At 40.4% G+C, this 14,421-nt stretch overlaps 1 protein-coding gene across 7 annotated transcripts in view; it reads left to right on the top strand.

Annotated features, from left to right (window-relative positions):
- fbxl8 (F-box and leucine-rich repeat protein 8) overlaps positions 1-11,560 on the top strand; it is a 29,022-nt gene extending 17,462 nt beyond the window's left edge. For 3 of the 7 annotated variants that reach the window (XM_043707207.1, XM_043707211.1, XM_043707215.1), the window contains 2 exons: positions 5,013-5,224; positions 10,438-11,560. In XM_043707207.1, coding sequence (XP_043563142.1) covers positions 5,088-5,224; positions 10,438-11,416 — 1,116 coding nt within the window. In that variant the 5' untranslated portion in view covers positions 5,013-5,087 and the 3' untranslated portion in view covers positions 11,417-11,560. Of the gene's footprint in view, positions 1-2,245; positions 2,425-4,173; positions 4,858-5,012; positions 5,225-10,437 lie in introns of those variants that run through there. The other 4 variants (XM_043707210.1, XM_043707208.1, XM_043707214.1 and 1 more) reach the window with 3 other exon arrangements.
- The last annotated feature ends 2,861 nt before the right edge of the window (positions 11,561-14,421 follow it).

Raw genomic sequence — 14,421 nt, 5'->3', positions numbered from 1 at the left:
CTCTCGGTCTCTGTCTCTCTCGGTCTCTGTCTCTCTCTCCTCTGTCTACATGGCTAGCATCCTCCTTACTTTGAAGGGCTGCCAATTGAAAGCTCCTGAAGTGAAATTTCTTTTGGATGGCCTCAAACAATTCCTGAGTGGGTGCCACTTTTTTTCCCCAAGGATCCCAGCCCTGAAGAAGCATGCCCTTTTTAATAAAGCATTCAAACATGCAGGAGGAACAGTAACTAATAGTAGCTTTTAAAACAGGAGGACCATCACACACATGAAAGCAAATTTGGATTGGGTCCATAATCTAATCAATGGCAACAATATCTTTCAACAATCTTGAGTTAATTCTTTGCATGGACCATGCTGGGATATTTCTCAAATTGTAGTCGCATTAGTCAATTATTCTTTTATGCAGGATTTCATTGGTCACAGCATGTTTCCTACACAAAGTCCATTGCTGAAAGGACTTCCAAGTGCTGTATTTAGGGCCACAAATTTCATGTGTTCACCCATGTCTTGTAACTCATCACTGGCAACTTACCTTCCACGATCAGTCAGAACGTCACCTGGTGGCTCAAATCTAGTTCGTATTCATTTCCCCATCATCATCTCAGTGATAGCGCTTTTGTTCTTTCTAGGTATCATTGTCAAGATACTAAATCTAGTTGCCAATTTGACAAAATATATTTGTCCTAACCTTCAGATATGTGGGACCTACCTTGTGTAAGTCAATTGTCAGTGGATGGTTAAAATGAGACATTGTGGCGTCTTCTCATACTTACTTTTAAAGTACAGGTTTTAAACTTCTCACTAATATCTTTTATCAGCCTCACATAGATTTGTCAATCACCCCTGCATGGTTTAGCAGAGTGCTTCCCAAAGTTTTTCTCAATGTGGTCCTTACTGAGACTTTAAAAATTGCAGTGATCGAAGGGTATGGAGAGCCAACAAGCTATGGGAGCAGAAGAGCGATGAGAGACTGTGAGTGAGGGTTCAGAGTTTTAAGGGAAGATTAAGCTTCAGTCTGCTCCTATATTTATGAAAACACATACCTCTCAGTTATAAGTCCCATTATCTGTGTGTAATTACACACAATTAACAGTTCAAAGGCACTTGATCCAAGAATCAAATGAAAGGTCTAGGCTCATGTCCCATTATGTGTCATAACATGTCCAGGGAGTCCACGTTAACGCATTGAACAAACTGGACATCTTCAATAATAACAAAAGGAAATCATAATGAAAAAACTAGGTAACAGTGTCCTCACTTTCAGCCACACCAAGTATTCTGACGAAACTAACAACTGCCATCATTATCCCAAAGAATTGAATTTTGCTTGCCTTGTTAGCTGTCTGTCTACTATTACACGATTGTTCGGAGGAAACATTGCTGTGAAATCGGCAAAGCTCACAATTTTCAAAAGGCAAAATATGCCAAAAGGCACGAACTACTTTAGAATAAAGTTAGGCGAATTTTACAAGTGTGACGGCTAACTTGAGGCTAGATTAAGGGTGACCAGGACAACAGCAACTGGAGAACTCTGTGAAGCAATGCAAATGAAAAGGTATCAAAGTGAACTAGGATGACATGAAGAATTAACGAAGAAGTAATTAAATACATAGACATTCAACTCTCTGAGGCTAGACCTTTACTCCAGTACTGCAAATGAAGAATTGACCGGGTTCAGACTTGTCCCAATATAATCATTTCCTTGGCAAGTTACTGAAGACAAAACTTGATGTTCCATAAGATGGTCATCTTGACAAGTGTCCGGATGAGGTTAAGAAGGTCATGCACAAACCAGCAATAGTATTACAAAAGTAAACCTGCCAAAATGACTCATCAAAAAGAAATCCAGGACAGGATGTCATGTACAAAAATTAATGGGATATCATGAAGTAATTAACCATAGTCTAGGGGGACCTTTGGCATCTCTCTCTCTCTCTCTCAGATCTGGTTACATAACACTGTAGCTGCATGAGCAAGGCACAAGACACGCCTCCATGAACTATCACACATACTCCATTGGTAGCATTTTGCATCAAATTCTTGCAATCTAGCCAAATGAGGTAATTGCACCATCACCCTCCCCACACACACATATCAAGCAGAAAGAATAAAAATGGTGGCTAATTTGAAAATTGACTTTTTGTTGTTTCCAGTTTGACCAAATTAAATGGTTTGGAAAGTGATTGCAAACCACCTGATTCAAAGAGTTGCAGAGAATAATGTGCAGTACTGTAAAGTTGTCTGTGAGGGCGATGAGGAAATGCTTCCTGGTGACACATTAAGGAGGTCCAGTAGTTCCACACTGTCAGAGAAGAGTGACAATGCTGAAGTAATGCCATTTGGTTTGGAAATGCGCAAGTAATTAGGATGCTAAATTAAATCCACTCAGGATTGGAGCGAGTTCTGAAAATGTTCGAAATGATGGTAAGCAATTTGCTGACCTGCCACCTGGAGATGTGGCACCCGGATTCTTGGATATGGAAACATTTCAGATGAGCTGTGTGCATGGGATGGACTCCATACTCTGTCAAAAGAAAAAATCGAGTTTCCTTTGTACTTAAAGGAAATCCAGTTATTAAGTAATTTTCTGAGACAGGAAGATATCTGGAATCCATGCTGAAATACAAAGTTGGCTTTGGAGAGCCGGAGAAGTGATTTACTGACCTCTAGTGGAGATAGAGACATGAAAGATAGAGACATCAGACGTGTGATACTGAAAGGTGTTTCAAACCGAGCAGTAAAATTAACCAAAGGGGAGCCATCTAACTCCGACAACGTGTGCACAGAAGAGGCCACGGTTGCTGTTCAGGATCAAGCCAGCATGCCAATCAGAATGTCAGAGTGTTTAAAAAAAAAACTTGTAATACACAAAGACTGTGTTGGCTGCCCTGAATATCTGGAAGGGTGGAGCAAACTGAAACCTCAGAACCAGGTTTTTGTCAGGGATGTTGTTTAAACGGTTTCTGATGGAGCTATTGAACTGAATTTGGATTTGTAGTGTTGGTGTGTGCCGTTAACCTTCTATTGAGAAGGAAGATATATTGCTGAATTGATAGTTCTGAATTCCGCGACAGTAGGACTATTCTACCTGACCTGAAAGTTGGTCTGATTGACAGTCGATGTGTAGAATTAAAGTGGACATAATAAGAACTTGAGTAAATCCAATTGTTTGTTAAAAATCAACCCAGATGTAGCAGTAGATGGTACTTGCAGCTGAGCTTAAGAACAGATGCTGTCAAGTTTTTACTGGGTTTGGAGTACAGTCTTCCTCTTCTGCTGCTAGTATGAATTTGGTATTTTCTGGAGGGGTTTGTGACATGCAGCACCATTCAAATTGAAGAATCCTCACAAACTGCAAATGGTAAAGCCAAAGAAAAAGAAATAAGATTACTTTATCTTGAATAATATAAAAGCTGTAACATACACGCAGGGTTAAAGGCGAAGTTTAAAATAAACTATATTTCTTTTTCTTAAAATTCACAATAATTAATCTTGGGGAATGAAACATCATGCTTATTAATTTTTCAGTACCAATGAGTTTCAACAATTAATTAATTATGGGGAACTATTTAAATTGTACTTGATCTTGGTTGAACAAGACTTAAATGTTTCATTGACCTTAAGTGCAATACTCGCAGGTAATTAGTTTATTTTGACATCTTCACAGTGATTTCTGTATTAATGCAATAAATAAAAACTCCGGCACAACAGGCTTTGGAGAGGCCAGTTATCATTGACAGTAACTTTCAGGTTTCTGCATTTAGCTGCGCATACACACAGACGTCTGAAGTGGCTGTTAGTTTTACCAAGCACTAACAACATTAGGTGCTTAATAAAAACAGAAAGAACTGCAGATGTTGGAGATCAGAAATAGAAATGAATTGCTGGGAAAACTCAGCAGTTCTGGTAGCATCTGTGAAGAGAAATCAGAGTTAATGTTTCGGGTCCAGCGACCCTACCTCAGAACTCAGACATTAGATGCTTAATTCTGCTACAAACTTGTAAAAGTCTGATGCAAACTGATCTAATTCATTAATAAAAACAGGAGAAAGTGAGGACTGCAGATGTTGGAGATCAGAGTCAAAAGGTGTGGTGCTGTGCTTTTCCAGCACCACACTTTTTGACTCATTAATAAAAACAGAAAATGCTGGGGATTGCCAGTATCTGCATGTTTTGTTTTTATTTAACTTATTATTAACTCTCTGTTTCTCTTTTCACAGATGCTGTTCTGTGCTGCTGTATTTATATTAAATTAAATTTGGATGGTATAAAATAGTAACTTGCCAACTACAAAGGTGTCACGTTACAGTGCAGCCACTTGGATTTGGAGAGATAGCACACAGGGATTTTTGATGATGTTTAATCTTAATCTTTAAGGAATAGATTGAACTGAAATTGGTCAATGTGTAATTTCCTGAATGTGTGCTACCAGGATGGAAACTTGTTCTTTGGGCCCATTTTCAGAAAATCTGTGTACACCCCCTGTTAATGAACTTTAGTCAGAAGATCATGAGATCACATCTCTGGTTTCCAGTAGCCAATCACAAAGGGCGAAGTTCCAACTTTGCAACAAACATTCTCGATTTCATCATCAGAATAAATATGTCACATGAGCACAGATAAAGCAAGACCATTGACCTTTTTGGCTTTGAGTTATTTATGTCTGGTACTTATTGCATTTCATTCATATAGGATCAGATTCAACAGTGGATAACACTCATGGAAGAGTCACAAGATTAATAAATAGTGCTCAGGACAACCTCAAGCAGATTGCAAAAATGCTGTTCGAGTCTAACAGCTGTCAGCTAGGAATGTAGAGCACCCATCAACTGAATTTAAACCTGCCAACTGCTCTTGGTAGGTATTGCTTAGTCCTGGGTGTTTTAGACTGGATGAAATTGTCTGTGCAAACTTACTTTCTTACTCTGTGGAAAGTCTTCTCTAGTAAAATTAAAGGTTCGGACATGGTTGGGAAACAGTTCTGCAGTAATTAATGTTCTTGTTGTCATAAGGTACTCCCGTGCACCGTTGTTACCTCCCAAAAAGTCAAGTTTGTGTTCAACAAGCAGGAAGACTAAACCAAATGAATGGAAATCCCTGAGGAGGTCTTGGCCTTGATATTTTCCTACCTGTTGGTGTGTGAAAGGCACTCAGCCTCACAAGTCTGCAGAAAATGGGCGGAGGCTGTTACTTCTCCTGCTGTGTGGTATTACACTGTAGTGAGGTGAGTAGATATTCTGTTGCATTCGTCTGTCTGATGAGTAGTAGCCATTGCTTATAGTACCTGTTGCAAATAATCCTTGCAGTGCTGGGCATGAATATTTCATTGGAGTTGAATAATAACATTGGGGCATGGACTTTGAGTTAGTGGCTGGGGATTTGTGGACCCTGGCATTTGATTTACATAGTTGTTCTAGCTAGTTATATGTAGTCATTTTGTCGAAATGGATAAAATATGGAGAGATGGAATACAGGAGGAAGCCATTCGACTCATTGTATCTGCGCCAACTTTTGATAAAAAACTGTCCAATTTTCTGCTCTTTCCCCATAGTCCTGAAATGTAAATCTGCATCCCATTACCTTTGAAAGTGACTATTGAATCTGCATACTCCACATTTTTAGACCGGGTATTCCAGGCCAGAACAAGTTTTGTTGTGTTCTTGGAAAAGTGGAGATGGGTCAAATCAACCTGCCTTTAGGATGGATATAACTGTGTTGAATGTAGTGCAGTCAAAATTCACTAGGTTGGTTCCAGGAGTGAGACAATTGTCTTGTTAAGAGACTGAGAAAATTGGGTCTATATTCTCGAGTTTACAAGAATGAGAGATGATCCATTGAAACATAGAAAATTCTGAAGGGGCTTCACAGAGTAGGCACTGAGAAACTGTTTCCACTTGACTGGGGAACATGGTGGCGCAGGCTCAGGCTGAGGGGTCAATCATTTCAAACTGAGATGAGGAAAGATTTCTTCATTCAATTTCTGGAATTCTCTGTCATAGAAAGTTGAGGAAGATGATATTTAAGAGTGGGATAGACAGATTTTTGATTTCCTCATATAATCAAAGGAAATGGACCGTGGGTGAAAGTTGATGTCTCAAGTGAGTCGTTGTTACACTGAAAGATGCAGCAGGTTCACTGGGCTCTATGCTCCTTTCCTGTTCCTATATCTTGTATTTCTGTGCCACTTCAGAGGAAGTACTTAAAATATTCAAGCAACTGTGGTCTGCTGTTAGCTGCAGCTCAGGATAGAGGGAGTTTGGTGATGGAGGCCTAGCAGCCCTAGGCCACGCCAGTGGCTGACAGCCTCCAGGGTCCTACCAGACTTTGCTGTCAGTGATGGACACATCTACCTCCTTAGTATATCCCAGTGCTGACCCCAATGAGCCTGAAGGTGGGCACGGGATAATGTCAATTGGCTACCTGCTGCTGTTGGAAGGGTAGGTTCTACAGGTACTGACCAGCCTCTAGGGAGATCTGACTCTGACCTGATGCCTCAGTCTCACCTTGAAACCTGGAAATTGTTTGCCCAAACCACCATCTATAAAAAAGCAGCTTTTTCATTGAAATTGCCTGGCATATTCCAACTTGGCAATGGGACTGTTATCACTGAGTCATATTTGGCATCTTGAGGTGGCCCTGGCACCAAACACCTTGTGTAGCAGCACATCAAAGGCAGCGTTTTCAAATCCGTCTGAATCACTGTGGATTTCTTTGTTCAACAATGCAAATATTAGTTTTGCTGTTTTGATTGCAACTAACATTAGGAGTTTCTGCTTCAACCCTCTGATCCACCCACACCTGCAAGTTAACATACTGCCTGTGCCTGGGGCAGCCTTAAGGTGAATGTACATTTGTTTGAAGGGAACTCTTACCTAGGAAAGATGTGTGCAATGTATACACCGTGACCTGGTCCCCTCTGCTTGGTCTGGAATATCTACCCTGAGCTTTCTAGCCTCAAGGACCTGAAACTGTCACACCTTAATACAACTGACATTGCTGAGCTCAAAAATATTCTAGTAAAATTATTTTTCAAATTTGCTGTGTGCAGGTGAGTGGTAACCAAAATGGGCGTGATGGGGGCATCGTGTGGACATTGTTCATTAAAAATTACAGACTTGAGGAAAGTGAAATAAACCAGGGAAATTGCAGTTACGCTGTTTGGTAGCAATGTAAAGGAGAGTGACTATTCAGTGAAATGGAGTGATTTACATGATCTTACCTCCAGGGTGTATCTTAGGAATGCAGTAAAGTAAGGACAATTTCACTTGACTCCACTCTGCGTTTCAAAGCTTATCTGTAAAAGCATGCAACGAGTTGGTTTGGCAGATGATTGGTTTGAGAAGTTCTGCAAGTTTTGAAAGTTTAAAAAAAAAAGTTGATGAATGTTTCAGCAAACAGCAGAGGTGCAGCTTGAGAGCTCCGGTTGGAAATTTTGCAAGTTCCACATCATTTATTGCTGCTCCCAAATGGAATAGTTTAAAAAGGGAATATTTTTAAATGAAGTGCGAGTAATGTCAAGTAAACTTAGCGAGGAAATACCAAGTCTATAGAGCTTTAGAAGAGACAAACAGCACATGAATAAAGAGTAGTTCAGAAATAGGAGGGTTCAGACTGGAATGAAATGCAGAGCAGATTAAGACTTGTTTGGAATGCATGCAAATAAGGTCAGTGAGCCATCAGCGCAGTTACACAAAGGATTATCATGTCAGGTAAAAAGCTGTTGTAGGACCAGGGAGATGACTGGTGGTGAGTTTTAACCTGAGGGTTACTGTGCCACAAGCAAGGGGCAAGGTTGAGAAGGCGGGATCATTAAAGTAATGATTAAAATAACCATTAAAGTAATGGATGATGTATCTGAGGGTTCAATGACAAACCTATTTGGTTAGACTTTAAGGACCAAAATAGGGGCTATCCTCCAGTTGAGACTTTGCTGTAGGCCACCGAGTAGTGGGAAGGAGATAAATTGCAGAAAGCTTCAAAAAGTTTAGAATGGTGTTAATAGAAGACTTTAATTATCCTAATATGACCTGGGTATTGGGTCAAGAGTGAAGTAGATCGAGTCCTGCATATTTTGGTGGAGAAGCATTTTGGAAGCAGTGGTCACAATATTAATATATCCAGAATATGAATAAGGACAGGGAAGAATCTCATGTGAAAGTACTCAACTGATGGATAGCTGGTATTGATTTGAAGAAAGATCTGACACAAGTGGATTGGAAACAAAGGACAGGTAACAAAAATAGTAAAAGAGCAGTGGAAGACCTTCAAATAGGAGCTAGTTCAGGTGCAGACTAAATACATTCCCATGAGGGACAAAAGGAAAGGCATCCAATGCTAGAGCTCTGTGCCAATTGTAAATAAGGTGTTTAAAATGAAACTGATAAAGGAGGCTTATAATATTATCTAAGCACTTTGTATCTACATTCACAAAAGAAGTTGTCAATAAAGCAGAGGCTGATAGAGAAATCTAGACAAGATGAAAACAGTTAAAGAGGAAGTCCTTAAAAGATTGGCAGTGCTGATAGAAAATTCTCCAGAATAGATAGGAAATACCTAGCTTACAGAAGGAAGTAAGGGTGGAAATTGCATAGGCTCTCGCCCCTTTAGATACGGGAAAGCTACTAAAAGACTGGAAGATTGCAAATGCTAGACAAGAGAAGGATGAGCTCAGCAAATACAGGCTAGCTCGGCGAACGCAGTGGTGGTGAAACTTACACTGGTTATAATCCAGGATCTTGAAGTGACTTGGAAAACTACACAACATAAAATGAAAATCAGTATAGACTTTTAAAAGCACATTGTATTTGACTGTCTTGCTTTATTTGATAAGCAACAGAGAATGTTGATGAGAGCATTACAGCTGACATTATGTGCATGAATTTTCAAAAGGCATTTAGTAAAGTACTACATAATAAAATTTCTGGCAAAATGTATGTGTGTGATTACAAGAGCAGTAGCTGTGGTGGATATAATATTAGCTAGCACTCTATTCTTCTAATTATAAAGCTAACCGTGCTGTATACCTTCTCAATCTGAACAGCCACTTTCAAAACTGTCATGATAGTTATTTGAAGGGAAATGTACCATCCTGTCCCCCAGGGGTCAGCATTTCTCTAAACTTCGGTATGTTGGATGTATTTTCAAAGTTTAGAAATGAATCATAACTTGAAAATGTAGTAGTCAGTGAGATGGATAATCTTGATTTGGAGGTGCTGGTGTTGGACTGGGGTGTATAAAGTTAAAAATCACACAACACCAGGTTATAATCCAATAGGTTTATATGGAAGCACTAGCAGGATAGTGACAGACTTCAGTATGAAACACAAACTGATTAAATGGACTGAAGAAATTTAATACAGAGAAGTGTAAGTTGTTATATCTTGACAGGAAGAACAAGGAAAATAGTTAAAACAAATGGGACAGTTTTAAAGAAGTTGCAGAAACAAAAAGGCTTGTTGGTGTATGTTCACAGATCTTTGAAAGTGGCTGGACGGATTGAGAAAGTATACAGCACGGTTAGCTTTATAATTAGAAGAATAGAGTGCTTGTGCAACAATTTAGGTTAAACTTTTGTAAAATAATGTTAAACCCCAGTTGGAATATCTGTTCAATGCTATTCACTGCATTTTAGAAAGTGTAGCAAAGACTTAGAGAGCTGGAAGAAGAGATGTACTAGAATGCCATCAGGGATGTGGGACTTCAGTAGAGACTTGACATATTATCTTTTGAGCGGTGGAGACTGAGGGAAGATTTGACAGATGTTCAAAATCATGAACAATTTTGATAAAGTAAATTTGAAGAAACCGCATCCAATGGGAGAAGGATCAGCAACGATGGAAACAAACGTAAGAGGCAACATGAAAGGAAAACTGTTTAATTCACAGTCGAAACGGATGGTGGAAACAAATTCAATTGTACTGTTCACAAGGGAATAATGGATAATGTTAAGAAACCAAGGGACTGTGGTTAATTGGATAGCTCTTTCAGGGGCTAGCACAGGTATGATGAGTTGAAAGGCTGCATCATTCTAGGTACATGTGGCTATTGTGTTTAATTATGTGCTTTTTGGTGTCAGTCCAGAGGGAAAAGTTGGAGTATTCATTGGGTGAAGTGAAGTCTGTATCTGTGGCTCCATTTAATCCTTTTTCATTCCATGTTCACATACAACATGCTGGATCAGTGCTTGTGCATGATCCTGAAATGACACTGCTATCTGTCTATAACCACATTTTTTAGATGATTAAATCCTTACTAAGCTCCAATTTGATCCTTGTTCACAGCAGTCGATGCTAGAGCAGCCAGCAAATGCACATAGTCTTAGGATGATGTAGTCCAGGCTTACAGCAGGATGATATTTAATTCACCATTTTGTCTCTGGATTGTGCATTGTTCACGTGATATCTTTGTACTGACTGTTTGCTGTACTTTTGCTGTCAGGTGTGACTCTGGAGCGGAAAATGACCAGAATGTGCGTGCATGCCAACGGTTCCAGTGTCATATCAAATATCTGAAGATCGTGTGCAATCAGTCTTTAGAAGCAAATCGCAAGAACTTTATCCAAATTCTACACAACTTGTCGGAATCGGCAACGGATCTGTTGGGCCTCTCCGTTGTGTGTATTGGTGAAAACCCTTACTTCTATTCCGGGCAAGACTTGCTGCAAAGTGTCAAAAGTGTATTTAAAGCAGCCTCCTATCTACATCTCCGGCACATTGACCTCCGAGAAATGCCGTTCACTTTGGATGATGGCATCATCCAAATTGTCACCAGCAGAAGTCCCTCTCTGGAGAGTCTCTTCATCAATAACAAGACGTTTGTGTGTAAGGTGACTTCTGAAACTCTTCAGGAGGCCCTGAGGAGTTGCCCGAACCTGTCTGCTCTGGGATTGTTTTATGCAAGCCTGACAGAAAATGTCGTGGCCGAGCTCCTGAATGCCAAGCGTCCACCATTCAAACTCCTTCAGCTACACTGCGAGCGCATGGATAAATACAATCCAACTATCTCAGCTGAGATGTGGCAAGCTCTGGCGGAGAGATACCCAACTCTTTCTGTGGACATCGAGCTGGACCATACAGTCCCTGCTAAGAAAATACCCCAAATTCTGCAGCCTACTATCCCAGTGGCCAGCCTAGAATTAAGTACCTTTACGTTTATGGTGGAGCAAGTCAACTTTATCTCTCAGAACTATCACAACACGTTAAAAAGGATTGTTCTGCAAACAACGTCCTCTGGAGAACTGAACCGGGCCTTGATGAGACTGGCATCTTGCTGCTTGTCTTTGGAAGAGATTCATTGCTACTGTGTGGTGTCCGTAGATGTTGTGCAAGCTTTCATTCTCCACTGTCCCAGACTCTGCAAGTACACACTGAAAACCTCCAAAGAGCCACACCCATGGCTCCCAGCAATTCTCCGATGAACTTGGGAGTTGAGCTGCATGACCAAAGTTGTCTTCTGACAGTGAATAATCATCTATTAATGCTGTTCTTTTCAACTTGAAGAATATGCACAGGCCCTGTTTCACAGGGCACCCTCCAAGGAGAGGTCTCAATATTTTGAAAATGGAAAGGTCTCAACTTGAAACAAAAAGACGTGATGGAATGAAAGGCATTAGCAAATGGAAAATTTACAGCTTCTGCAAAACAAACAGCCTTAAAAATCATTGTAGTGTGCACAACTGATGGACAATTATTTCTTAATCCCAACCCTTCGACACTTTACACATGGTAGTGTCTCTGGTCAGGCCCATTCTACACTCTGGCATCCTGTTCAGTAAGCAAACTCTCTCATGAACCTTCTCAGCACACCAAACCATTTGAGTTCATCAGAGTATTTGCATCTCAATGAGAAATTACATTGTGCCCCAAGGTCACACTGGGCCTGCTCAGCCTTTTATTTTTGTAAGCCCATAAATTGCATGTTTTAATTTCACTATTGGTATTCCTTTACAAGGCCACTGGAGGACAGCTGTTTTGGAAACTAAGGAGCTGGTTTCTGTACATATGGGAAGCCTCTTTCACATAACAGCCTTCAGAGGGTATAAGGCAAAGCAGAGGGGCAGGACAGTATAAAACACACACAGCAAAACAGACCTAACCAGCACATGGGTTGCCAGGTAGATTGCTGCATCACTCAATTCTCTAGTTACGAGCCACTTTAATACAAAGATGTGACTAGATTAAATTCCTGTGGTATTTATAATTACATATTTCAAAGTTTCACTCTCTCCTTATACACCTGGCATCTTTGCCTTTCTCATTAACTTTTAATTTTGAAGCGTACAAGGATTTGTCCGGACACACATCAGCAGTGCCCAGAAATTGCATGTCTCAGTGTGGGCATTGGCTGTACTTTTTAAAAAAAAAGTCCCTTTCTGTTTCAGAAACATAAGACACTACTATCTTTTGAAAAGTTTTATTTTGGTGATCTTTTGGAAGTATTAGCAGAGCTGTGAGTACAGTCAGCACTGCCACAATCTTCAGTTTTGTAAAATGTATTGTTCCTGATTATCACTGTTAACAGTACAGAGAGCTGAACGAAAATCTATAAGCTGTTTTTTCTATAACTTTGCAATAAGAATTAAAGTCACTTCATGCCTCTTAAATGCAAAGGCTTCTTTTTCTCTATTTAATAAAATTAAAATACTTAATTTCTATCACTAGACTCAAGAATATTCTCTTGTACAGGAAGTACCAAGGTGGAGCCTTGCAAAACTAGAAAAGTTCTCTTGTCTTGGTATAATGGGGATATGACCAGTAGAAAAGCCTTACTCCATCACACAGCTGTTTTCTTTGATCTTATGTGTCTGCTGTACCAGTGAAAATCTCCCTGGGTTATCTTTTCATATTCTCCTTATGCACTGACAACCTTGATGGTGAGAAAGAAGCATCATGCCGTGAGGTGTTCTTTTTACCACGAAGAACATTGAAGTTTTATTTGCCAGTCTTTTCATTATAGTCATTCATGGGATGTGGGCGTTGCTGGCTGGCCAGCATTTATTGCCCGTCCCTAGTTGCCCTTGAGAAGGTGGGGGTGAGCTGCCTTCTTGAACCACTGTAGCTCACCTGCTGTGGGTTGACCCACAATACTATTAGGGAGGGAATTCCAGGATTTTGACCCAGCGACAGTGAAGGAACGCCAATGTATTTCTAAGTCAGGATGGTGAGTGGCTTCGAGGGGAACTTGCAGGTGGTGGTGTTCCCATGTATCTGCTGCCCATGTCCTTCTGGATGGAAGGGGTCGTAGGTTTGAAAGTTGCTGCTGAAGAACTTTTGGTGGATTTCTGCAGTGCATCTTGTAGATAGTGTACACAGCTGCTGCTGAGCATCAGTAGTGGAGGGAGTGGATGCTTGTGGGTGTGATGCAAATCAAGTGGGCTGCTTTGTCCTGGATGATCTCCAGCTGGTTGAGTGTTGTTGGAGCTGCAACGATCGAGGCAAGTGGAGAGTATTCCATCACAATCCTGACTTACGCTTTGTAGATGGTGGACAGGCTTTGGGGAGTCAGGAGATGAGTTATTTGCCACAGTATTCCTAGTACCTGACATGCTCTTGTAGCCACTATATTTATGTGGCGACTTCAGTTGAGTTTCTGGTCAATAGTAACTGTGAGGATGTTGATAGTGGGGGATTCGGTGATTCTGGACACGTTTGTAGTTCAGGATGCTGATCCACAAATAAGGGTTTCACCCTTTCCTCCCTCTGTCACCTCCTCTAGCCTACTAGCCCTTCTAAGTCTCTCAACTCCACCAGTTTTGGCTTCTTGTGCATTTCCAATTTTAATTGCTTCACCAGTGGCTATGCTTTTAATTACCTGAGTTCTCTCTCTCTGCACCTCTACTGCACTGTCTCCTCAAACATGCCCCTTAAAACCTACCTCTTAGATCAAGCTTTTGGTCAACTCCCCTAATATTGCTATTGTGGCTGAGTATCAAATTTTGTTTGATTAGACTCGTGTGAAGTGCCTTGGGATGCGAAATGATAAAGAAAATGTTTTACAATTCCATTAGTCAGTAATGATGCAAGTGGTGAATGCTGTGATTAGAACACTCCACTATCATTAATGATTCATTACTGCATGTGACACATCTGTTTTGATGATGATCTTATTTTATAATTGTGGGTGTCTGTGGCAAGGCCAGCATTTGCTGCTTGTTCCTAGCTGCCTTTAAGAAGGTGTGGGTGAGTGCCTCTTTAAACCACTAAGTCATTTGGTCCAGTTACACCCACAATACCATTATGAAAGGAATTCCAGGATTTTAAGCCATGTATCTACTGTGCTTCCTTCTCTAGGTGGTATAGGATAGGGCTTTGCAAAGTACTGTTTGAAGAAGCTTAGTTGAGTTGATGCAGTTTATCTTATGTATAATACATACCTATCTGCATGATAATGCAGTGAGTGAATGTTTAAGGTGATGGATGTAGT

The sequence above is a fragment of the Chiloscyllium plagiosum genome, chromosome 17 (assembly GCF_004010195.1).
Source record: "Chiloscyllium plagiosum isolate BGI_BamShark_2017 chromosome 17, ASM401019v2, whole genome shotgun sequence".
Taxonomy (NCBI): Eukaryota; Metazoa; Chordata; class Chondrichthyes; order Orectolobiformes; family Hemiscylliidae; genus Chiloscyllium; species Chiloscyllium plagiosum.
The sequence above is the reverse complement of the archived record's forward strand: the minus strand, read 5'-3'. Positions and strand labels throughout refer to the sequence as shown.